The 24,387-nt window shown below is 40.1% G+C and overlaps 2 protein-coding genes across 5 annotated transcripts; one reads left to right on the top strand and one right to left on the bottom strand.

Annotated features, from left to right (window-relative positions):
- The first annotated feature begins 179 nt into the window (after positions 1-179).
- Positions 180-10,280, top strand: ttc38 (tetratricopeptide repeat domain 38). 3 transcript variants are annotated; one of them, XM_044194056.1, is made up of 14 exons: positions 180-328; positions 870-947; positions 1,065-1,146; positions 2,560-2,731; positions 3,636-3,809; positions 5,132-5,207; positions 5,551-5,670; positions 5,825-5,884; positions 6,125-6,163; positions 6,638-6,719; positions 7,142-7,307; positions 8,600-8,759; positions 9,220-9,293; positions 9,693-10,280. In XM_044194056.1, exons 1-14 carry the CDS (start codon positions 299-301, stop codon positions 9,778-9,780), a joined length of 1,401 nt encoding a protein of 466 aa, XP_044049991.1. In that variant the 5' UTR covers positions 180-298; the 3' UTR covers positions 9,781-10,280. The 3 variants fall into 3 exon arrangements, with proteins under 3 accessions (XP_044049991.1, XP_044049993.1, XP_044049994.1); XM_044194058.1 differs by lacking the exon at positions 180-328 and adding an exon at positions 343-471; XM_044194059.1 differs by lacking the exon at positions 180-328 and adding an exon at positions 355-372.
- On the bottom strand, positions 10,154-23,208 carry tspan33b (tetraspanin 33b). 2 transcript variants are annotated; one of them, XM_044194060.1, is made up of 8 exons: positions 22,253-23,208; positions 18,296-18,383; positions 17,642-17,769; positions 17,388-17,462; positions 14,886-14,981; positions 14,357-14,485; positions 11,885-12,046; positions 10,154-10,546 (listed from the first exon to the last, which is right to left on the bottom strand). In XM_044194060.1, the coding sequence occupies exons 1-8, from the start codon at positions 22,346-22,348 to the stop codon at positions 10,478-10,480; spliced, it is 843 nt and encodes a 280-aa protein (XP_044049995.1). In that variant the 5' UTR covers positions 22,349-23,208; the 3' UTR covers positions 10,154-10,477. The 2 variants fall into 2 exon arrangements, with proteins under 2 accessions (XP_044049995.1, XP_044049996.1); XM_044194061.1 differs by having other exon boundaries at positions 18,326-18,383; positions 22,253-23,203.
- Between the last annotated feature and the right edge of the window lie 1,179 nt (positions 23,209-24,387).

Below are 24,387 nucleotides of genomic sequence, written 5' to 3' on the forward strand. Positions count from 1 at the left end.
CTGTTGAGTTTTTCAGATGTTTTTTTTTGGTTTTGTTTTGTTTTGTTTTGTTTTGTTTGCACGCCAAGAGCCATATAGTCCCATTATATTCCAAAAATGCAGATCTCTACGGCCGATATCTCTAAAACTCGGCAACTCACACCAAAACGTACTACGTATCACTTCGATACATATATTTTACACATTTTGTTCGTGCACTTATTTTGAAAGCAAAGCCTAAAGTTAGCTTCCGGTCTTTTTTTTTTTAAATGAACTTTATACAACTTTAGTTGAAGGTCTGGAAAGCTGCACTTTAAAAATGATTGCTTCAAGTTTCAGGGACTGCAAGGTTAGTGAATGGGCTTCAGAAAGAGGTAGCTACATCATAAAAAGGTAAACATGTTAGCAAAGAATAGCACGAGAAAGGAAACGACATTCGCTGTTTATTTGGTGTGAAATTAAGTGGCGACCGGGAATTGAAAAGTGTTGCAGGTAACTGACAGTAAACTAAAGCGTACATATGGCGATGTGGGATTAATACAAAACATAGTGCAGCAGCAGGCAAACCTGTGAAGATGATTTTAAATGTAATGTCTGCTATGGATAACTGTGTCTGAATTAGGAACTTCTTCTATCGGGAAATGCAGTTTTGCTTTGATATTAGTAGCCTATATTTGAAAACCATTTATTGATTGGAATGGATCAATCTTGAACCTCTTCCATGACCTCTTCACACTGAAGGTTAGCTACGTGTGCACAGTTTTCAGTCTCCTAGGTGACTTGGAGAAAAAAAAACTGCTCTGTGGTAATATGTGTGTAAGTTATGAATACAAAATCTACACCGATAAACAGTATTTATATCTGCGTCCCAATACTTATGTCCCTTACAGGCGTGGAGGGCAGATGGTCTTCCATTGTCCACCAGCAGTAATGAGGCTTGCAAACTATATGATGCCATACTTACTCAGGTATCCTGCACCCACATACACACACAGTGTGCACACACACTGTGATATTGTCTGCAGACTACTGTATATATCAGTGAAATTACTATTAACAACATCTCAGTTTTGTTCGGCTCCTAGTATGTGAAATGGCGGAATGATGAAACCCTGGGAGGATTTGAAGGATGCATTTCTGCTGTCCAGGCAGCTGACCCTAACTTTGGTAAATAGATATGTGGTCAAACATTATTTATTTGTTTTATTTAACCTTTTACTTAACCAGGTAAGTCCTGATGACACATGGAAACAGCAGCAGAGTGTAAAAGGTATAAAAGCAGGCAACAGCAAATCACTGTTAAAAGTTAAGAATAAACAAATAATGAAGGGTGAAGGTATTGGTGCTAAATTTATCCACTGCAAAAATAACCTAATTAAAAATGACTGTGACCCTCTATACTTTAAATAAACATTGAAGAGGTCCTTTCATAGGGAGTTCTAGGATAAAGGAAGCAACAGTCATAAAAGCTTTCTTGTCATTTCTCATGCATTTGGGTCATTAAACAATGTAAAATTAAACATACTGAGTAATCTAAGCTCATAAATAGAAAGGACCATGACCTGTAAAAGGCAGATATATCGCTCAGCTAAACAAACACAGACCTTTTTAATGACAGACATTTTCATATATTATAAAATGTAGGTGCACAGGTGTAGTTAATGACATTACAAATGACTGCCATCTGTATCGGTGAACCAGTTAATGACAGTTAATGGAACTGAGGCTTAATTAATGTTATTAGTTACACCTTTGCTTTTCCTGCTGTGTTGGTCTGATATGATGAAGCCTTGGATATTTAGCAACAACTTCCTGCTCTGTCATTTATTAACCAAAGGCATTGACCTGTTGACCTCGAGATCATGAAGCAGAGGTTGATGAGGGCCTGTCTGTCAAACCAGTTGTATGATTTATTGTCTGTGATTTAGATGCTGTTTTATCACGATGTGTTCAGTTTGAGCTGTGGTTGTTTATGCAAATGAATCAAGTTGAACACTTATTGATGCTCCTGGGAACTTAACTGCTGAAAATACAGTATCAGACCATTCAATGTCTATGTTGTGGTTACATAAGGAAAACCAATTGAGGTCTTCAGGTTTAATATGAATTATATTGCTAACATGAATCATAAGCAATAGATGCTTTCACTTGTATATTAATGTATAAATAAAACAGAATTGTCTTTGCTGGTGTTCTTGTTTAAGCTCTTACAGTCTTGGATAGAAAACAAAGCATTTGTCAACCCACATTTAGAATCATTAGTAACTTTGTAACCACATACAATTTTGCTGTTGTTGTTGCTGAAATGGCAGTTGCTCTTAGAGAGCTTGTTCAAAGTATAATTCATGACTGGGCACAAAGTGGGCATGAAAACCTTTTAACTTCATCTCTTAAACATGAACAGAAATTGAGTGACCTTACTTAAGAAGTAAAGGCAGTTACTTAAAGGTGCGCCTTTGCATACCTGGCTTCGCATCAGAAGGAAAACGTTTACAAGCGCATGTGATTTTTCATGTAAACTGTTAAATTGCAGTAAGAAAGTCCAGAAGAAAAGACCAGTGTTTTCTGCTTTCCCTGTAGTTATGGGCCACGTGATCAGTACGGGGCTGGAGCTGGTGGCAACGACGAGCTCCACCCGACTGAATGAGCGTCTGGCCAGCGCTGTGAGGCGAACAGTGGAGCTGGCCAACAGCCAGGACATCTCTCCCAGAGAGAGGCTCCATGTCAAGGCTATGGAGCTCTTCTCACGTGGGTAAGATCCAGAGCCAGGTTGCCACAGGAAATATAGTCAAAACAGAGGGATAAATAAGAATCTGGTCGTACAAGGGCCAATGGGTACCAAAGAGGGGTCTCAAGACCACAAATGCTCTTTGAAGTAGTAATAGGGGATCCCAAGCAACATGCATTGCTGTCTGCTACATAGGGGCTTTAAAAGAAATCTATAGAATTCTCCCCCATACATATAACCTTTTTATTATAAAGACATACAGTGCAGTAGTCTGTGGAATAATACATAAATACTGTGTAGTACATATTTAAAAATCAAAAGGTTCATTCAGGATCATTTTTCACCCCTTATATGAAACTGTTAAATAATCTGACCAAAGGAGAGACATTTCCACTGATTTAATGTAACATGTTCTGAAGTGAGAGCTATAGTGCAGTCAGACCACATTAGGTCCCAGTAGAGAAGGGTTCAGTTTTTTTTATCACCACGACAGAGGAAACAGGCTGCCTGTGAAAGAATTTGAGACAACAGAAGAACAGTGTTTTATCTAACGGCAATATTCATTCCTTCCTAAGTTCCTCTTTGTTTCTCCCCATGTGATGCAGTCACATGCTTCAGATCCTCAGCATTCATCTGTTACATTGGATGCCATAGATTCTTCTGTAAATTCCACTCGCAGTCTAGCAAGTAAAATTTGTATTTTATCTGCAGTGTCCTTTTTCCCCATGGTATAGTAGGATATCCTGTAATATTGAAAAGACATTTTCAATATTGTCTTAGAGGATACTTATGTTTGTCACGGGCCTCTGGTTCCCGCCATTCAGCACAATGCATATTGACGTCTTGATCATTCTCATGGTACACTCATTCTGTTGTCCATTGCTTCACAGAACTTTCTGTCTTTAACAGTGACTCATGTTTCTCATAGGAATTTTCCCAAGGCCTGCGATGTATGGGAAGACATTCTGGTTGATCACCCCACTGATATGCTGGCTCTCAAGTTTGCTCATGATGCTTACTTCTACATGGGAGCCCAAACCCAGATGAGGAACTCTGTGGCCAGGGTGCTGCCCCACTGGAAACCACATATGCCTTTGTCCGGGTACAGAAGACAGCATACATTACAAGAGAAGCATTTTGGTTAACGTTATAATCAAATGAAAACTCATTGGCCTCAATGTATTGGCTTAGTTATAGATGCAATGGGAGTGAAGGGGGGCTTTAAACCACTTCTGCATCAGGCTTTAATACATACAATATGTAACACATAAACTGTATGTGACATAATGATGAGCTTTAATGTGTAATGCTAAGCATTTTGAAATTTTAATGGTGTTTGTACTGTAGGTGTTGGTGCTGAGTTATAAATACAAAGGGATTGAATGGGCCTCCATAGGCTTTAATGTATTATATACCTCATAAACTGCATGCAATCACAGTGGGCTAATATGTACAGTTGATCAATGTGCAATATAGAGCATTTTACGATTTTAATGGAGTTTGTATTGTATACAGGTGCTGACTTACTCTACAAATACAATGGGACTGAATGGGACTCCGTAGGCTTTAATGCATTATATAACTCATAATAACTCAAACTATATGTAATCATAGCATGTATATACAGTATATACATATAGAGCTTATATTCAGCTGGTCAGTGTGTAATACTGAGCATTTTGAAAAATGAATGGAGTTTGTACTATATACAATAGCTGGGATTTAGTGTAGCACTAATGTACCTGTTTAGTGTCATGGCTGGTTAGCTGGTGGTTCTTACTGAGAAGGCAGAAAGGGTTTCAAGAGAGAGTCTGTTGAGGCGATTGAACCACAGTGTCCTGCAGAGGGTAATTTCTCACACACGGGGTAGCCTCGGCCTTCACCCTGCAATTTTGCTTGTCCTTTATGGGTCACAACTTAAAGTGTTTTTTTCCCACATACTTCTTTCAACAGCACATAGTCAAAGTATACTCAGTAGGTGAGTCAGACAAAACAAAATCCATTTCATATTTTAACATTTAATGGTAACACTCATGCCTCACAGCAATGAAATCTTCAAGCTGTGTCTGTATTACGGAGACAAATCCTCAAAATACTGTCACAACATTACCACAGTGAAAATAAAAGCCCATATTCCCACATAGCAATAATATGAAGGCAGTTATCAGCATGATGAAAAGTGGGTGATGGCACACAAAGGTTGATACCAATGTCATGATCATGTTGACTTTTTTAAAAGCAAACTGGGATCTTCAAATCACTCTCATTTATGGCCCTCAGCTGTCATTGTTTTTGCTTGCGGCATGTTGTTCACAAAACCAGTGTCTACTTTTCATCATCCTAGATAAATGGAATAGGTGAGTAAAAGTTCTTTGCGCCCTGTACTTTGTAATGAGAGATTTTTTTGTGTGTTTGTGCCCTCAGCTATCTGAAAGGACTGTATTCCTTTGGTCTCCTGGAGACTCACTTGTATGACCAGGCTGAGAAAGTAGCCATGGAGGTGAGATTTCCTTCTCCATTATAGCTGTTGCCATTATTGTAGCAGGGTGGTCCAAGCTGTCTGTGCCTGCCCTGGGCTGATTGTGTCAGTTCAATTCTGCAAGTAATTTGCTGTCGAACACCAATAATAAGCAGCTCTCTTCTGTAAGACTCTTCTGTGCTGAACGTGTAATGCATATAAAGTATAATAATAAAAAGATTGAGGAACATCATAGACGAAATGAAAGATGAGAGTTGAGCGTTCCATTATTTCTGAATTGTCATTTTACTCTGGTGTAACAAATACAGCACTCTGCATCTGTATTGTTACTTCTCACTTCAAACGGTTAAACTCTCTTGTGCAGGGCCTCGCTCTGATTCCAGATGACGCTTGGGCTGTCCACTCTGTAGCCCATGTTTATGAGATGAAAGCAGAGGTGGACAAAGGCTTGACGTTCATGGAGGGCAGAGAGAAAGACTGGCAGGTACAACCTTTGGCTGTTCCTCTGCACCATGTTTTTCTGATGAATCCCATCTCGGCATGTACAGTTCTGGACAGTTTGTCAGAGTCCACTGAATTAAATTACAAATTGAAATAGCCCCAAGAAACATTTTTCAAAATGTATTGTTTAATTCCAGGTATCTGACGTGCTGGCCAGTCATAACTATTGGCATTGGGCTCTATACTTCATAGAGAAGGTAAAGATTTAAATGAGTTTTTTTTTCAGTCAAGCGAATAGTTGGCAGTAGAGAAGTGTTTGTGGAACTTGTATTTATGATATCCTTTCCCCTGGGTAATTTGAAGTCTGGAGTTGATTATATTTTAAGATTAATTTGTGTTTTGCGTCTGTGCAACAGAATCTATCAACCTGGTTTATCTCTCAAGTCTGACGTTATTCAAATTTATCTTTCTCTCCTCCTCCTCCTTCTCCTCCACAGGGGCAATATGAAGCTGCTCTGCAAATATACGATTCTCAGGTTGGTTTGTGTTGAGAGTTTGCATCAAAACGTTAATGGTATATCTGTGTACATACACATTGAGTCCTTTCCAAAGCCATGCATGTGCCAGTACACAGGGGATGCAGACTAAAAGGCAAGGCAAATGTGAGCAAATGGAAGCCAAATTCAGTGCCAACTGCCAAAGCTTTTATTCACTTAAAAAAATAGGAACTACTATTTTAAAGTGAAGCCCTTTAATGTCCTGTACCTTTACAAGAACATTGCGTAATGTTACTTACCACTGCCATAAGTCTGAACACAACATTCTTACATCAAGTTAGCAGAAATTCATGAATGTTTAACCCCTGACATCAGGGGAATCCAGTAACACACAAACATGTCTTTTTTTTTTTAGAGCTTTTATTTCTCTGAAAACTTTTGTTGCGTGGAGGCAGTTACATCCTTCAGTGTTTAAGGTGAATAATAAATATTTTTTGTCCTGTTTTTCCTAAGGTATTCAGACGTTGTAAAGCCACAGGATCCATGTTGGACACTGTAGATGCCAGTTCAATGCTCTGCAGACTGGAAATGGAGGGTACGATACGGGCTAATGTGGGAATTCACAAGGTATCTTGAGCAATGCAACCACTGTCTGCATTAAGGAAACTGGGAAGGAAGTTTTGATCTCCCGGCCCGTCTATCACATACAATATCAGACTGATCAGAGTTTGATTAAAATTCTGGAAATGATGCATGTCATTGCACTGTTGGAAATTTTCTAAATGATACTGATTGGCCTGATGAAAGTGCTGCAACATTTGTTATTGTATTGTTAATGGGCTGAAGGGCGACTGCAACGTCTATTTTGAGATAATTTTAAGATAGTTTTAAGTGAAACTGCTAATGAGGTGAGATAATCTCTGTTATCATACCTCATTAATCTGAAACTCAAGTGCTAATTAGCAGCACCTCTGCCCACATTTTTTATTATATTCATTGTGTTGGTGCATGTGTCAGGTGTGTGCGTGAAAGACCGTTGGCGAGAGCTGCTCCAGGTAACACAGCCCCACACAGATGATCACGTAACCTTGTTTAACGACCTCCACTTCCTCATGGTGTCGCTGGGAGCTAAAGAGAGCGGGACTTCTCGGCGTCTGCTGGAGGGCCTCCAGGATTTGGCAAAGTTAGTTCTGCACCATTTCTTCTCTTCGCTGCACACCTCAACACTCTGTCAGCATTACATAAGAGCCACACAGGCCTTATGTAAAACCGCGACAGAAACAAGGCTGAGCGTAGGCTGGTGATATAGAGAGCGGACACAGTCAGAAAAAGAATTCCGAGTTGCAGTCCATCTCAGAGACCTGCGTCTTCCCTCTGCAGCATATGTACCAGCAGCTGCTGCCTCTGTGGAGTTTTGTGGTTATAATGTGTTCTGGCATTTCCGACCACGGACAGCCTGTGCTCACCATTTAGTCCGGCACACAACCCACAGAAGAGCTGCCATTTGAAACCAGTTCTTTAAATTGCCATTTCTTACAGTGTTACGTAATATAATGCAAGTCACAAGAGTTTGGGAATGATGCACCTTCGGGCTGGGAAAGCAGCTCTTGAAAGTCAAGTCCTAAGTAAGAAACATTCTAAGAAATGTTCTTCTCAACACAGCTCTACTTTGAACAATCAGGCAAGCCATGAGGACATGTTTGAGCTTTTCATTTATTTCATTCCATCACTCACATATACCCTTTTATTACCTTTGGTTTGGAAGGATTGCAGAGTTTTACATAATTGATATTTATATTTTGCCATAATGACATTTTACATACTTCCTGTTACAGTCAGGCAGTGACTCTAAGCATTAGCTAATCCAAGAAAGCCTCACAACGGTATGGAATCCTTGGCCTTACAGTGAAGTGAATCCTACTCAGATGTTTATGCCTTTCACAGTTCAGTAGAGTAATGCTCTAATACCTGTTTTATACAGTCTATGTCTAATACCCTCGTCATTCTGTAGAAATAAACCAACCTGGAGCTTTTTCTGTAGATTTTGTTGATTTTAATGCAGGAGATTACATGTTAGCATCATTCACGGCTTTCATTTAATTGATCTTAAGAGTTTTCTTTCTAAAACTGACAGGAATCTAGTTGTGTAGTGAAGTTACCTGTAAATCCTAACTTTTATCTCCTGAGTCCCTTATTGTTTGAAAAGTCCTGTTTATTTAAACAGTTTTCTGTTGTTTTCGAAATCTCTTTAAAAAAAAAGAATACACCGGATGTCTATCTTCACTTTTCCTCATGGTGAAACAGTTAGGTGAGTGGTATATAGATGAAAAATAATAAACAGAATAAACACTGTATGCTTGCCCTTCCTCAAAAAATGTTCACCCCAAAAAACATTCCTCCCCCGGCACTAGTTTCCAAACCTTCCAGCTGTACTGACAAATGTCTTTTGTTGTAAACCGCTCTCTTACTTCACAGAAAGCCAGGGGACAATCAGCAACATCAGCTGGCTGGGACTATCGGCGTGCCAATGTGTCAGGCCATGATGGAGTACGACCAGGGCAACTACAATCGAACTGTGGAGCTACTGTACCCTTTACGCTACCGCATGGTAGACATAGGTGGCAGTGATGCTCAGGTAAGGTCCACAGAAATGGGTAACTGTAAACTCAAAGCAAGCAAGCAAGGAAAACAAAACAAAATCAAGTCCAAACCAGGCTGCAGTTCTCTTATACACAGTTGAAAAGCGTACAGCCTTGAGGCTTTACTTTCTTTGGATACCATTGATCATACTGTATTGTGTTTTCTTCAGTACAACAGAAATCCCTGTTGTTGTGAAATAGGTGAGAGGTGAAGAACGCTCTGCAAAAGCCAGTTCAGTTGAGAGAATGTGGAGCACAGTGCACAAACGTATGAATAATAAATCTCTGTAATGGACGCTGATGGACTTCATTTATTTGTTTTCTTTGTGTTAAGAAAAACTGTTCCCTAAGGTGCAGTGTACATACAGACAGTATGAGACAAAAGCATAGAGAAACTATATACAGTGTTGGAGCAGGTTTGTGTTTACTAATGGGTTTGTCCACTGTTGTTTACAGAGGGATCTCTTCAATCAACTGCTTATTCATGCAGCTGTGAAATCAGAGAATAAGCACCACCAGAAACTGGGAAGGTAATGCACAACAGAAATTTCAGGCCTAACAGAAAGCCTCAACCTTTTCTAATTTTAGTGCTATGCCATCCATGTTTTATAGTATGTGGAAATCTGCTGAGAGATTATAGGAGAAAAAAGAAAGATCTTGCAATAATTGAAGTGCTGGATTTCATCATGATACCGTAAAGCTGTATATGGTATTGATGTTGGAGCTGTTGTCAACTCGAGTTTTCTTTAGTTGCTGTCTTTTCATGTACATATAGAACACAACTTATGCTCCCATTATGTATCCGACATCCCCTGTCTTTACACCATGTTATATTTTCATTATTGATCAGGTTAGCGACTCAGCCTGTAGTCTCTCTGAATCTGTGTTCATCTCTTTGTAATGTCTTGTGTTGTGCTGAATTCCTGCAGATGTCTTCTGGTGGAGCGTAATGCTGTGAGGCCATTCTCCCCTCTGACTGATCGTTTGATGCAGAGAGCCCTGGCTCTTCACGACTAGACTGACTGCAAGGTGCGCAGTTCCCATGCAAAAAACATCAAAGCAACACCATAATCTGATGTGCCACTGTTTGGCTTTAGGAGACTCCTTTACCAACCGGCAGGAACTTGCCACTGTTGTTAAAACGTATGAAACTTTTTATGCCGCACTCTTTTCAATATAGAGCTCAGTGCCCTTTTAAATTGCTGACCTGTTAAGCTTTGTTAAGTGAACAAATTCGCACATTTCTCAAGGTAATAAGCTAATATTAACCACAGACTGCCAATTTGCTTGATAAATAGTGTAAGTATACATAATCACATGCTTTATGTGAGTTGATTCTTTTAGCTAACAAAACTGACGCCTCTAATCAATATAGAACAGTGTAGCTTTCTTCTTCCTCTGAATTTTATTTGCAAACATCGCATTTAAATATAAATTCCTTTCAGAAATAAAATCTTCATGTCAAGATCAATACAAAAACCATGTTCAAAATCAATAAATATACACTTTGCATGTGATGACTGTTTGAGTAATACAATAAAGTGCGCCACACTTATGCCTGTAGACAACAGCATGTTAAGAATGAGAAATGTACTCAAACATTGCAGTGGAACAGTAGCAGTAAAAAAAAAAAAAGATGTTCTTGCGCATGTTAGAGGAGCTGAGCGGAGTACTGTAAGTTCTTTTCTTCCCTCCTCTTCCCCTCGGCCCACTCTCACAACACTGAGGTAATCTCATCCTGGATCTGAGAGATCAGCATCTGGGACAGCACAATGCCTGCAATCTAGAGGACAGCAGCAGCCACTTTAGATTATAGAACAGACTCTCTGTAACTGTACAGCCTGTGCCGAGCATCTCAAGGTCCCTCGGAAGGGGGAGGGGTGTCGTAATGCTCATTTGGCACAGGAAGGTAACATTTCGTGAATTGTGTCACTTGAAGAAATTGTATACTCATGATCATGTATTTTTCACAGCAAAAACTCACACATTTGGTGGCAAACACTGCTTTAAACAGAAACAGTTGGATTCAAAAGTGGCTTGTTATGCAGACAAATCCAGTAATAGTGTTTAGTTAGGCTGTGCAAGACAGAAAAGAGAACTTCTTCATCAGATTTACTGCACATCAAAGCAACTGGAATACTGCAATTGTTTTGACAGGACTCATGGGTAATTCACATGCTTCCCTCTTAGAAGAGTCATCGGGGACCTAATCAGCCAGATATGAGAGCGAGAGAGACACGGCTAAAGATCCAGCGGCAAAGCTCCGTCCCGTGTGAGAATGCAATATGACAGGACCTGAATCAATTTGATAAGCGGACTAATTATTTTGAGGCAGCTTTTGATAAGTGCTGATTTGACTTCATGGCCAATCTTACATATTGACTTGAGTTATTAACAATACTTAATGCTGTGGGATTTGACGTGTGTTGTGCAGTGGTCCTGAGTAGGAGGGAATCGGCAGTATCCTCCCTTCTTAGGCACATAATCTTACATTACCACACGCAGAGTTCATCCGCGGTTGCACATTAACCTGCACTTTCGGTCTAGAACAGTGTAATAAATGAATAATGTGCCGTTAAAATTTCATTGTCCCGTTGTGCCGTGTTATTGCTGTCTTGGTCTAACCCTCCATTTTGAATCAGCTCAATCCCAATAGCCTCCTATTAACCCTACACCCTGTTGGTTTCTTTAAGAAAAAGATTTTTATTAGATTTTTTTTTATTCTCTTTTGTACTAGGACGACGTTATTCTATGCGAGACCCTCTGTACTTGTGCGGGGACGTTGTTGGAAGCTGTCTGATTGATTTGTATTTGAGTTACTTTAGTAAAGGTGCAGGGTCCTGATTGATGAAGTGTTGCTCGGACTATTTCGCAGCCCCGTCTAAATGCACCATGCGAGCCTGCCTTTGAGGGAGCAGGGCCTGTCAATATGTTGATTGCTCCACGCGGAATGTGGTGAGCCTCCAGTTGATGCATCCACTGACTTGTGTGTGTGTGTGTGAGAGCTTATTTAAGACAAGACTAGTCATTTCAACCCTGAGTTGTCTGATGTTACCAATGGCAAAGGATGGTTGCCAATTAGTGTACAGCCTGCATTAAGTAAGTCCATGTGTGGGGTTACCTGAGGCAAGGCCAGACCCAGGGCGAGAGAGCCCACCAGCAACAGATGAGACTCGATCCACATCACTGCTCTGTCCGCACAGCCTACTGGGTAGATTGACTTGTTTGCCTCCAGGTAGTTCTGGGTTTGAACCCCAAAACCGCACATAGTGTTGACCACTGCCTGTACGCCAGATGGACAAAGGCAAAGACAGAGAGACAGAAAACATGAGTTTTAAAGATTACCTTTAATCTATATCTCTTGACCGATTAAACCTGAAAAACTGGAAATAGTATTCAGAAGATGCTGCTGTTTCACATATCTTGTGTTATTTTGCATTGCAACTTTTGTGACAGCCAGTGGAGAGTTTTGCAGAAGCCTGATGACTGTAGAGACTTGGAATAAAAAAGATGAAAGAAAGCAGCACGAGAGCAATACAACCATGAACATTTGATGTGACAAGGAAGTCTCTTCAGTCCCTAAAGCAGCCATGCAGTAACAGGCTATGAACAGCAGGTTGCAGCACTGCATCGGCTCTTCAAGTGTTTAATTAATTGATTTTTCACCCATGTAGAAAAAGGTTGCTGTGATCTGTTTTCCGTGTAGCATGATGTATAATCAATATTAGTGTGATGGATCTACATGCACTCTTTAGTCTTCTGTCTTCACACAAACTAGAAGGAATTGTCATCGGTGGCCTCTAAGCTGTGCTGCTTTGTGTCGGCACAGAGGTTACACAAGCATTTTACACAAGTCTTTGTGTGGGTGCAAATGTGTGTATTCATGCATGCATGAGTACAGTATTTACATATATACTGGTTGTGTGCTAGCATGCATCCTTATCTGTGCACATTTCATTCGTTATGCATGTGCAGGCGGCTGTGTGTTGATTCTGTGCAGACAAAATATCATAAAACCTTCATGAAAAGGGGCTTCAATTTTGAAAAAGGTAAATCCCCGCTGCCAATAAGGTTGGTCATGTTTCTAGAGGCTATGGATATGACCATTATATCCCAGTTAGTTAGCTTCAGGTTGTGCAACTCTTTGTTGATGCAGTTTGTCTGGCTTGATTTTAGAGACTTTCCCTTGATTATTATATTGTTTTGAACTTTAAATGGCATTATGTTTTCAGGTTGTCTGTCCGTCCCATTCTCATGAATGTGATATCTCAGGAACGCCTTGAGTGAATTTCTTCAAATTTGGCACAAACATCCACTTGGACACAAGGATGAACTGATTAGAATTTGTTTCCGTGACCTCAAAATGACCTTGACAAACACGTTTGTGGCTGTAACTCAAGAATTGATGCGGTAATTATGACAAAAATTCAGACAGATGTCTAATGGGACACAATGATGAAGTGATGACATTTTTTACCCAAAAGGTCAAAGGTCACTGTGACCTCAAAATAGGTTTTTAGCCATGATTTAAGAATGAATTGAGCGATTCCGGATGTCACACACATGTTGACTGGGACGACACAGTGAGTAAACAATAACTAGCACAGTACGGGCTTTCCTCCATCTCGTCCATTCTGCCTTTCACTTCCTGCCTCATTCTTATATTATGAGCGTCAACGTATTGGAGCGCGCCTAGCTAATCGTGATCCTGTGAGTGAGTGAGTGAGTGAGTTTCACCTACAGCTCATAGAGAGGCTTTGCATCTAAAAATACCAGGAGAAAACAAAAGCACCACATTTTGTGTAGCTATACTCTATAAGAATCCATCTTTAGCCAGTACTATCTATGATTATCCTTCATCAATCAGTTCAACAATGTATATTCACTGGAATCATACATAAGTATCCTCAATATAGTGATAATTTCCATTTAGCCAAAAAATACACTTTACACACATATACATATATATTATATGAGTCTGGACCAACATGGATGTAAACTGCAACTTGACTGGTTGGCAGAGGCATACAACCGCGGGGCGGTTAACACATCATTCATGCAAGCTGCAGATTCTTCACAAGGGAGAAAGTGGTTGGTCATTATCAGACCAGTTCTGCGCACGACAACTTACTTCCCCCAAGGGAAAGGAAAGTAATACCAGCAGCAGTTTCTACCAGCAGATGTAGACATGTTGATGTCGCCTCCAGGCAGTGAAATAAATAGCTTCTGCAGTTTTTTGACACACTTGTGCACTCATCCAATGTCAAAATAATGCAAATACTGTTTGTCATTGTCAAGAAACTCTGGCTACATTTCAGCGTTCACAGACCAATAACAGGCTGGTATAGATCATTTTTCCGTCACTATTTTTCATGAATGTATCTTGGTAGCTAGTTAGCTAAAATGGTGTCCCCTGTCTTAATCCTGCGTAATAAGCTCTGATTGATCAGTTCTCTCTAACTGGGGGAAACAACAGTGGGCACACCAGATTTGAATCTCTGAACAATCTGAGATGTGGGCAGCAATCCATGACGCTTTTATATCGGTTTGTGTACACAGTGTATGTCATGAGTCCACATAGAAAAGCACGCACCTCTCCAGGAACAGGAGTGCAGCAGGAGTAAGGCACAGCACAGCGCTCGGAGCTGGGGTTCTCATGTGTACAATTAAAGTACAGATTCCAAGACCAGTCTGTGTAGTTGTTCCACCCACAACACTTGAACTGAGTGAAAAAGAGAGAGAGGAGAGCACAGCACAGGTATATATTTAGAAACATGGTCATGCTCTGTACTGTACATTCTGCCAGTCCAGCCTTCTCCCATGGGAAAACCCAGGCTCTCAAGTGTGCCAGTGTGTGCAGATGGAAGAGGAATAACACATGAGGAAGACCCACAGAGTACAGGAACTGTATGTACACATGTAGCCTCTCATGTGGAAACCCTCACTGAGTCCAAAATAACATGATATATACAGCTCTGTGGTCTCTGGTTGTGGTTTCCTGGTTTAGTTAGTCAGACATATTCAATAAACCACTAGTTGTGATCAATTTGAAGACTTGTGTGATGTGGAAAGCTACAGACACAAGCACAGCCACTCTGTGGAAGTGGAACTGGCCAGGGCACCTCTTTCTGGATGTAATCCATCAGGTTCTGCAGATCCAGGTCATCCCTGTAGTGCACGATGGCTTTCTTCACAAACTTTCCAAAAGCATCCTGAGTCTAAGAGAGGGGACATGGGGGAGTTTATACATAGAATAATAGCTGTAATATCAGCATTGCTGTGAAATTAACTTTGTTAAGATTGCCAGAGGTGAACTTATCTACAAATGTCTCTATAACCAGACATGGTGAAACCTCTTGGGTTTTGTGGCTCAATTAATTACTTGGGCTGCATCTATGAAGAAAAGTGCCTTTTTGTGAAATCCCCTTTGGACAGACGCTGTGGAAATCCTCACACAACTCAAAATGGATCATATCTAGGAGTTAAGTTAAAACTGTGTCTGAGGAGTTATCAGGCATGTATTCATTGTTGATCAGGTGGTTTTCTTTGGATTTCATCTACTTTTTTTTTTAAAGGCCGTATAGGGACACGCTACAAATGACCTTTTAGGCTATAAACACTATGATATGTGGCATAAGACTCATTGAATCTATGCTCACGTATCTGTCCATATGAAAATAAACATAAATGGCAAACATCCTCCTGTTTGCATTGCATGAGCATCCTGTGGGATGTACCTCGACAAGACAGCAGCAGTGCAGCATAACGATACTAATAAAACCATTCATGCCTCTGAGATCAATACACACGATGCATACCAAATGCAGAGCATACACGCAGTTTTTACGCTGCAGTAGATAATTGCTTGAACTTACCCATTTGTTATTATAATATGGTAATATTCATCAGCTCCACTTGAGCTGAATAAACAAAACTTAGATGAAATATAAATGAAATACATTGATTTGTTCGATTAATCTGTAATGAGGATTTCAAACTAAATTAAGTTGATTCAGACATTAAAATTGTTTGCTACTTTAGTAGTTTGCTACTTTAGTAGTAGAGTTTTTATTGTCCATTATATTATATTCCTTTTCAGGGTATTAATGAGGCCTTGCATTGTTAATATTTAGTTTTTTTATTCTCACATATAAATAGAATGTTTGAAAAGGTATTTCATGCAAATCTCCATCCTTTAAAATTCTGAAAACAAGGAGGGCCATGGTTATACAGACTGAGTTCAGATGTAATATATGCTAATAGGAGCGCTGTATGCTAATAAGCCGCTGAACTTTAAAATTTTATTAAGCTGGAAATGAACTTCTGTGAGTGGTTTGCTGAAGGCTTTCTGAATTGTTCGTATTACAGCCTGCGTTAGAACAGGTTATGTTGATAAATACTGTGAGCTGTATCAAAATAGCCCAAAATCTTTATCCTGAAGTAGTTTTACTAAATTGTGTTAGGATTTTTACGTGTGTGCCCCACCCTTTCCTCTGGTTCTCCTCTTTCCACATGGTGCAGTATGCTTGTGGGCCTCGGAGCCCACCGTCACACCTCGCCATGTCATTAGCGGCAAAATCTCCTTCAAGGGATCTGTTGAAATGGAACATTTGGTTCCATTTTGAAGTGCCGAAGCATTTGAATCATTTAGAGAGGAAAGATGCTGGGAGGGTTGTTAACTTGCTCTGTTTAGCAGCAGGCAGTCAGAGCCACTGTCAGAGAACACAAGGGAGAGGAGAGGTATCATCGGGCACCAGGCACCTTGCCACCTCGCCACCAGACACTGATGTCAGGGAATGTTGCCACCACTGGCTGTTGTGTTTTTATTCAAAACAGAGCCCAAATGGGATGTTAGTGTAGGAGATAAGGGAATACTAGAGAGGGAGGGGGGCTAGGGGGTCCTTCCCTCCCCCCTAGCCTTTAAATCAGTCACTGGGGTCATATACGGGGCTCAGACAGATACATATACATACACATGCACTCACTGAGTGGGTTGCCTGTTCTCATACAGACACCGGCACATTTATTCAGTGATACTGCCACAAGGTGTTACAAAATGATTATTTTCTAAATGGGTCGAAAAATGAATCCTCCACACAAAATCATGTTTATTCTTTGAACTTTATCTAAACTTTTTCCCCCCTTGTTAAATATTGTACAATTGTACCTCTTGAGGCTTCTAAAATTCAACTTAATTTTGTCACTTTTCCAGTGTGAACACATACTGTAGTCTGGATTTGGGACACAGCTTTAGTCTTGTTTGCTCTAGTGTACATCAACAGTACACTCATAATTCTGGTTAGAATACTTGCCAGAGTTATTCACAAAAATAATCATATAAGCATTTAAATATGTTATATAAATATTTCTTTGGAGGTAAAACTGAAAGTGAAGACCATCTCCATGTTGTCTCAGATGCCATGCCTTATTAAGTTTTATACACTGTAGTTTACAAATGCACAGAATGTCCAAAAGCTGGGAAAGAATACACTAAATCAATGGAACTCAGGGGGATTCATGGTCAATGGTGATGACACTGTGGAAGAGAGCTGGAGACAAAATGTGACTTTATATTACAGAATAACTACGCTAGTGGACAGACTTGTCAGTATAGAGACGAGTACCTGATCAGAGTAGAAGAAGCCCAGAATTGCTATGGCCAGCTGGGTGAGGAAGACTAGTGTCAGGCTGAAGGAGAACTAGAGTAAGAAAAGATATATATTGAAAATATAGTCTGACTAAGACATAATCATTACTGTCAGATGCGTTGTTACACATGAGATGTAAGACTTGGCTTTGGATTAAATGTAATTTAAGCTACCGCATCGGAAGCAAAACACAGCGCCAGTATTAGTAATGTGTCTATTATGTCTATTACTGTCTTGAGGAGGCGAATGTTCTCTCGGAGGGCTCCGATGCAACCACAGAAAGTGATGAAGAACATGACCACCCCCACCACAATTAGGATGACAGCCGGGTCGATCAGGAATGTGTCTCGCACTGTGTCTGGCAGAAAGACAGAAAGACAACACCCCCTGTTTAGATATATGTCCTCTATTCCCACCTTTATTTCTTCTTTTCCTCCTGTTTTCTTCCTAATTTTTCAACTCTCCTTTCTAACCTTTATTTCCTCCCTCACACCCTTTTTTTGTTTTCCAATCCTGATCTGTGGTGGATTATACAGGATACAAAGGCGTAATCATGAGCCCAGGTTAATCCTTTTTTTTATATTACAATTTAAATTTGAAAATAATGACACAAAGTAAAAGAAGGATAAAGCTAAAACTTGCCGACCCACTAAACGTGACAAACTATTGTTTTGTGTCGGGGTAGCTCAATAGGTGTGCAACTAAAAGAGGCCACCATCTCACACCAGCACAGCTTGAGAGGCTGCAATGTATGGAGGAACAGTTTATCACATTTCTTTTCTTCTAGCTAAATTGCCATAACAATAAATAAAAAAAAATTCACACCGGATAATAGGCTATTTCTGTAGCGTTTGAGAAGTGTGGAAAAGTGTCTTTGTATGTACCTGAATGTGAAAAAGGTGTGATGTATGTACCTGTAGCTTTCTGGACTTTAGCATACACCCCAATGGCAACAATCAACAAGGAGAAAACCTGGGAAAAAGAGGGACATTGTAAAGGTTCAACCACAAAAAGACTTGAATCAAATAGCTCAAATTTCTCTTTTCTTTCATGGTTGCTCAGGTCTGATTGTGCTTCACATTTTCACAAAATTCACCATGTGGTAGTTTCACATTGGCTGCCAAATAGTGCTGCAATCACTTGTTATGATGATGGACGAGGGTTTTGCATGTTAAAATATGTAGTTTGACATTATTGGGATATGCACATTCCCTTTCTTGTAGAGCTAGCTGTTTCCCTCTACGTCTTTATGCTAACCTAAGCTAACGTCTCCCGGCTTTAGCTTCATCCAGATATGAGAGTGGTATCAATCCTCTCATCTAACTCGACAAGAAAAGGAATAAGTGTAATTCCCAAAATGTCTAACTATTCCTTAAAAGTTTGGTTAAGGTTTTGGGATCCATAAGAACACCTTTGTAAGTAGCCATTGCAAAACCTAGGCAATGCAACAGCTACTGATGTGTAATTCTTCTGGGTGTATGCTTTATGTCGATGTGTGAAAATATGTTGCTTCCAGTGAGCTGGCTGTGTTTTGAACAGACTTTATTTGCACTGTCAACCACGACAGGTGTGATCAGATTAGCGTTGATGAGCCTTTCCTCAGGTGCTGAGTCTGCAGAGCACCTGTAGCCATGGCAGCCAAGCCCGTTTATGTGTTTACGATAAACAGACAGATGGATGTCAGCGGGAAAAAAATAACAAACATATGGATCTCGGCTTTAATCATCTGAATTTGGAGGACGTTAATGTGGAACATCGAAGTGGAGAATTCATTTTTCAAAGACAATCCTTCAAAACTTCTTTTTACATGAGAGTATTTCTGTATGAATCTCCCTATAGAGTAGAACTTGACCTTGGTTAAAAAATCATGGTTACAATCCATCCAAGCTTTACTGAGCAGTGTTTTGATTATTGTAGGTGGACTATGGATAATTCTTTTTTTCTTCAGTGTCATGAACTACAACAGCAGAGACATAGAGGCAGAGAGGAAAAATGAGAGAGAAGGTGAAAGAGGGAGAGAAAGCAAGAGATGTTGTGTGTGAGGAGTTCAGGGTCTTGATCTGTCTGAGACCTGATCTGTGCTTTTCCAAAAAAAACAACAAAAAAAAACACAAGAAAACATTACAGTAGCAAAATAAGCTCCTACTGTGTAAAATATTGAACACTAAAGAGACAGCGGCAGCCCATACTGCATGCAGCAGATGAAGGGAAGAATACCTCCTTTAATGAGGTCTCGAAACAGTGACAACATTCAGGCACAGCCGTGTGTGTGTGTGCTGTAAGTAATGCTGTCGCTTGAGGACTTGTTATAAAGCTGCTAAGGACGTGAGTTCACCCTAACAGAAGCTACACAATAAAACAGTGAGCAGGGTGGAAAATAGGTGGAATTAGAGCTTACTGTTGATTGCATTGTCAACACTCATTTCCTTCCTTTCCTTGATTGTTTTTCTCACCTTGAATAACAATCTGCATGGCTTGGCTTTCATTTCCAGCCTCCAGATTCAAAGACAGTCTCCTGATTACTAATTGTGTACATGTCAATGTGTGTGTGTGTGCACCTGTGTGTATACAGAATGCCTTTTGTTCAGCCTGTATGTATGAAACAGATTTTTTTTGTTTCCGTCTGAAAAGCCTGTATTGGATCTCTGGAGGTCATGAGGATCCATGGTCCAATTTGCTAGGAAAGCGGTGTCATTTTTATTTGGCACGTCCAACCTAATTTTTTCATGTCCTCTGGAGAAGTAAATTGTTACTTTGAAATGGAATGTTTGATCTCCCTCACATTTTTGAATCAATAATTTGCCTTGACAATAGCTGACAAAACACAAGACATCGATGATGCACAATTTATTTGCAACTGCAGTGTTTAAAAGAATTTTGAAAGCACAGTTTTTTTTTTAAAGGATATTCTCTGTTGTGTAGGAGTGTTTGCACCTGCAGCTCCATTTGTCAGTTTGCCACTGTGTGTGAATACGGGTGACAGTGTGCATTTGCAACAGGAGACACACACACACACACACACACACACACACACACACACACACATGAATGTATTCCAGCTCTGTTTTCAGGCTTTTCAAAGGGATGAATCAGGCTTCTCCTGGCGGATTGTGTGCGGAGGTGAAAGCCAGCTGAACTGAGCCATGGGGACGCGGGGACAAAGGCCTGATGGATTAGGGCTGCAATGTTCACTTCTGAGCCCGTGTCTGATAAACAAAGTCAACACAGGCCGGGCTGTGTAGCTGCTGGGGCTGCAGTTATTGCTGATTGGCTCTAAACACAGTAAGAGAGCAGTACAGTGTTTGCCCCCTCGCTGTGTTTGTGTAGGATTGGATGAACAGGGATATGATAGAGGTGTAGGGACTACGTTCAGCTACAGATGTGATCCGTGTGCTCAAAGTAGTGATGTAGTAGGAAAGTGAGGGAGTCAGAGAGAGTCTTAATGGTGTGTGTGTGTGTGTGTTTTGTTTGTGTGAAAGCAACTGCTGTTGGATGGTTTAATGGCTGCATCAAAGTGTCTCCTTTACCTTTCTCTTTCTCTAACAGTCCCAATTGTCTCCTGGCCTCTTAGTTACACTAACAACCAGCAGTGGAGCTTGTATAATTGTAAAATAATAGACTTTGTACTCTTGGTATATGCTTTACTCCCACAGCTCTGTCAGATGAAGCTTCATCGACACCACCCGTCATGTTCCGAATGTGTTCATTTGAGTTGATTTTAAACCGGAAGTTATTTAACACTTAATTATGGAAAAGTGGATATTGCAGATGCAATAATGTTTCAAACAATTGAACTGTCAATGTTTAGGTTGGTTTGGTTGCATTTGTACTACTACACTGGCAGTAGTACGAGTGGTAGTGGCAGAAGTTATATGCTTCAACCATTTATCCATTACTTAAAGCTAACTATTAATTGTTAGCTAAAAGTAATGGACAAACATTTAAAGTTTTAACCTTTTATCCCTTATTTTTAGCTATTTAAACTGTTTATCAATTACTTTTAGCTAACTATTTCAATATTTTTTTATCAATTACTTTTTCCTATTTTAACCATTTATCCATTCATTTTAGCTAACTGTTTGGACATATATCCGCTTGCTTGCTAACTACTTTTCATGCACTCTCAATCTGGTGTTCAGGTGCTGACTCAATATGTGGATTTATTTTTACATTTTTTAAAATTAGTTTTGCTACTCCACAACCTTTTCACATACCCCCGGCAACCGCACAAGTATCCCCTGTGGTACAAGTACCCTTGGTTGGGAATCACTGCTGTATATACCGTAATATGGACTCCAAATTTGTGCAGTCACAAAGTGCAGTCAGCATGTTGTAAAACAGTGCAGCCTACAGTTCATTCAACGACGGATATCAAGTAACAGTACTTGACAGAAAATATATAGAAACATTCAGATACAGACTACCAGCTGGCTTACACAGTTGCCAGGTGTTTTGTAGTTCAGCATGAGTCAGCGCTCAACTGATTTGATAAGAATGCACCACTCAACATTTGCTACAGTGATGTATGAGCAATCTGAGCGTCCATATATAACTGTAGTAAACTTAAAATAAGTAGCAGGGTGCTCCTGCTGTTTGCCGCTCTGGATACTATCTGAATTATATTCCTTCATTTATTATTTATAAGCTTTTTCTTTTGCCCTTTTTAGTTTGGCTCCCTTTTCTAGCAGATCTGATGTTTTTGGAAAGCTACAACCTCCTGATAGCTGGTGATTTGTATGCTCAGAAATATTAAGAATATGTGGTGTACCGGGACGCCATAACAGCTGTGTTATGGTGTCTCTATACAAAGAAAAATCCTTCAGTGGTGCAACTCTACTCACCCAAAATAAGAAGCTGAAGAAGAAGAGAAAATATCTGATCCAGGGGTTGACGAAGGAGAACGTCTCAGCTCGGTTCAGATTCGGTTTCCTGTCCATTGTTGGTGTTTTTACGCAGAGCTACAGTGAGTTTTACTTCAAAACAGTACACAGATCCAGCCCCACCTGGCAGATACTCAGCCGCCATGTGAATCTGTGAGGGGTGGGTCGTTTGCTGGCTGTGGGGGTGTCATGCTGGCTAAAAAGGGGGGCATGGGGCTGTAACGCTGCCCCGCCATACTGGTAGGGCCCAGAACTGTCTATGTAGACAGGCGGGTCAGATTACACAAAAAATATCTCTGGCTGACTGCAGCTGAATGGCTTACGAGCTTTGGAGTATTGTCAGCCTGCTGCTAGATTGCAGACCTTCTTTCACCTCCATGCACTCTCTGTCTTGCTGTCGTTCTCGGTCACCTCAAAGTTTCTACATCCTGTATTATAGGCCTACAAACCTATCGCCCTCTTGTTTTAATATCAATGTTTATTGCTTCTGAAAGACTTCTTCTAGTCTACAAATTACAGCTTCAAAGACGGATGTTCTCCTGCAAAGAATAGATCAGAATGACAGTTGACAAAGGCTGGACAATGACATCTTTGAGAGGAAGGACATCTAATGTAGTTAAATGACATCAGGCAGTTTGTTCCACTGTGCTGTGTCCATTTGTGCTTGAGAGTGAATATGCTGAATTTTAGCCACATAACACTCAAATGAATCAAGAAATAAAAATGTCAGGCCACTTATTCTGCAATGAGATTTAGATGTAAAACTCAGTTGATAATCATCTGGCAAAATGGATCATCTGTCAGACTGACCAGAGGGATTACGTGAGGATAGAGTACAGAAGAAAAAAAAACTATAAAGTTAATGTGAATGTATAAAAGATTCACTACTGGCGCTCTTCTAACTCTAGCTCATAATTCAGAAATGCAGCCTGTAACTGTCCTTGGCAATAGGAATACTGTATGTGAATACTTAATCACAAGGTTGTTTTTCTTTATCATTACATCAAGTGTCTCCTGTGGAGTGACAGAAGGACACGAGATCACTCAGGTACCTCGGTGCCTTGCTAGAGGTACATGAAGATTTAATGAGATTGATCTCTCTATTTTTTTTGATGGGATACATCTCTGTTTTTAGTCCCACAGGCGCTTAATTGGGAGTTTGCCCTTCCTAATCACTTCGTTTTGCTTTACCTTTTGTATTGTTTAAAGGAATAGTTCAACTTCTGTTGAGTTAGATGAGAGGACTGATACCACTGTCATGTCTGTACAGTAAATATGAAGCTACTGCCAGCAGGTGCTTTGCTCCAGTTTTGGAGATCGTTCGTATCCATCTAGATTGATCTGGTGTGAGTTGCAGAGTTTTAGCAGCCGTTTTATCAGATATCAGCCTGCATTTTTTTAATATAATGGAACTATATGGCACTTGGCTTGTGGTGCAAAAAAAAAAAAAACATCTGAAAAACTCAACAACATTGTCTCTTTCCAGAAATCATGACCGGGTTACTCAAGATAATCCACAGACCTTGTCGTGAGCAGTTTCATGTAGGAACTATCGGTAGAAAGAAAATAGTTCCTACATGAAACTGCTCACAACAAATCTGTGGATTATCTTGAGTAACCGGGTCATGATTTCTGGAAAGAGACATTGCTGTTCAAATGTATTTTTTTTTTTGCCGCTTTGAGCACCACAAGCCAAGTGCCATATAGTCCCATTATATTCAAAAAATGCAGACATCTCTATGGCTGATAGCTCCAAAACCCGGCAACTCACACCAAAGCAAAATCTAGATGGATAAATAGCACTACAGGTAAGAGGAAAAATATGTATTTTTGATTTTGGGGTGAACTGTCTCTTTAAAGAATGGAAACGAGGGGAAACCAAAGTGTAACCAAGTGGCGTGTTGTTTTTACACTTCAGTTTTTGTATGGATTAAACAAACAAGATATAATGTGTTAATTAGTGAGCTTTAGAGGTGCTGGTAGGCAGATTTTCTTACCTTTGGACAGAGCTACGCCAGCTGTTTCCCCGTTTCCATTTTTTGTGCTAAGCTAACTGTCTGCTGACCGTAGCTTCATATTTAGCATACAGACATGAG

This window comes from Siniperca chuatsi, linkage group LG4 (genome assembly GCF_020085105.1).
Source record: "Siniperca chuatsi isolate FFG_IHB_CAS linkage group LG4, ASM2008510v1, whole genome shotgun sequence".
NCBI classification, from domain to species: domain Eukaryota; kingdom Metazoa; phylum Chordata; class Actinopteri; order Centrarchiformes; family Sinipercidae; genus Siniperca; species Siniperca chuatsi.

Excerpts from the sequence above, each read along its gene's own strand:
- ttc38 (XM_044194056.1), top strand. The coding sequence starts at position 299 with ATGATTGCTTCAAGTTTCAGGGACTGCAAG. Across the intron at positions 5,208-5,550 it reads CTGAGAAAGTAGCCATGGAG|GGCCTCGCTCTGATTCCAGA; the intron begins GTGAGATTTCCT and ends TCTCTTGTGCAG. Across the intron at positions 6,720-7,141 it reads CTGCAGACTGGAAATGGAGG|GTGTGTGCGTGAAAGACCGT; the intron begins GTACGATACGGG and ends TGCATGTGTCAG.
- tspan33b (XM_044194060.1), bottom strand. The coding sequence starts at position 22,348 with ATGGACAGGAAACCGAATCTGAACCGAGCTGAGACGTTCTCCTTCGTC. Across the intron at positions 17,770-18,295 it reads CACACCTTTTTCACATTCAG|ACACAGTGCGAGACACATTC; the intron begins GTACATACAAAG and ends TCTTTCTGCCAG. Across the intron at positions 14,982-17,387 it reads GCTTCTTCTACTCTGATCAG|ACTCAGGATGCTTTTGGAAA; the intron begins GTACTCGTCTCT and ends CCCCTCTCTTAG.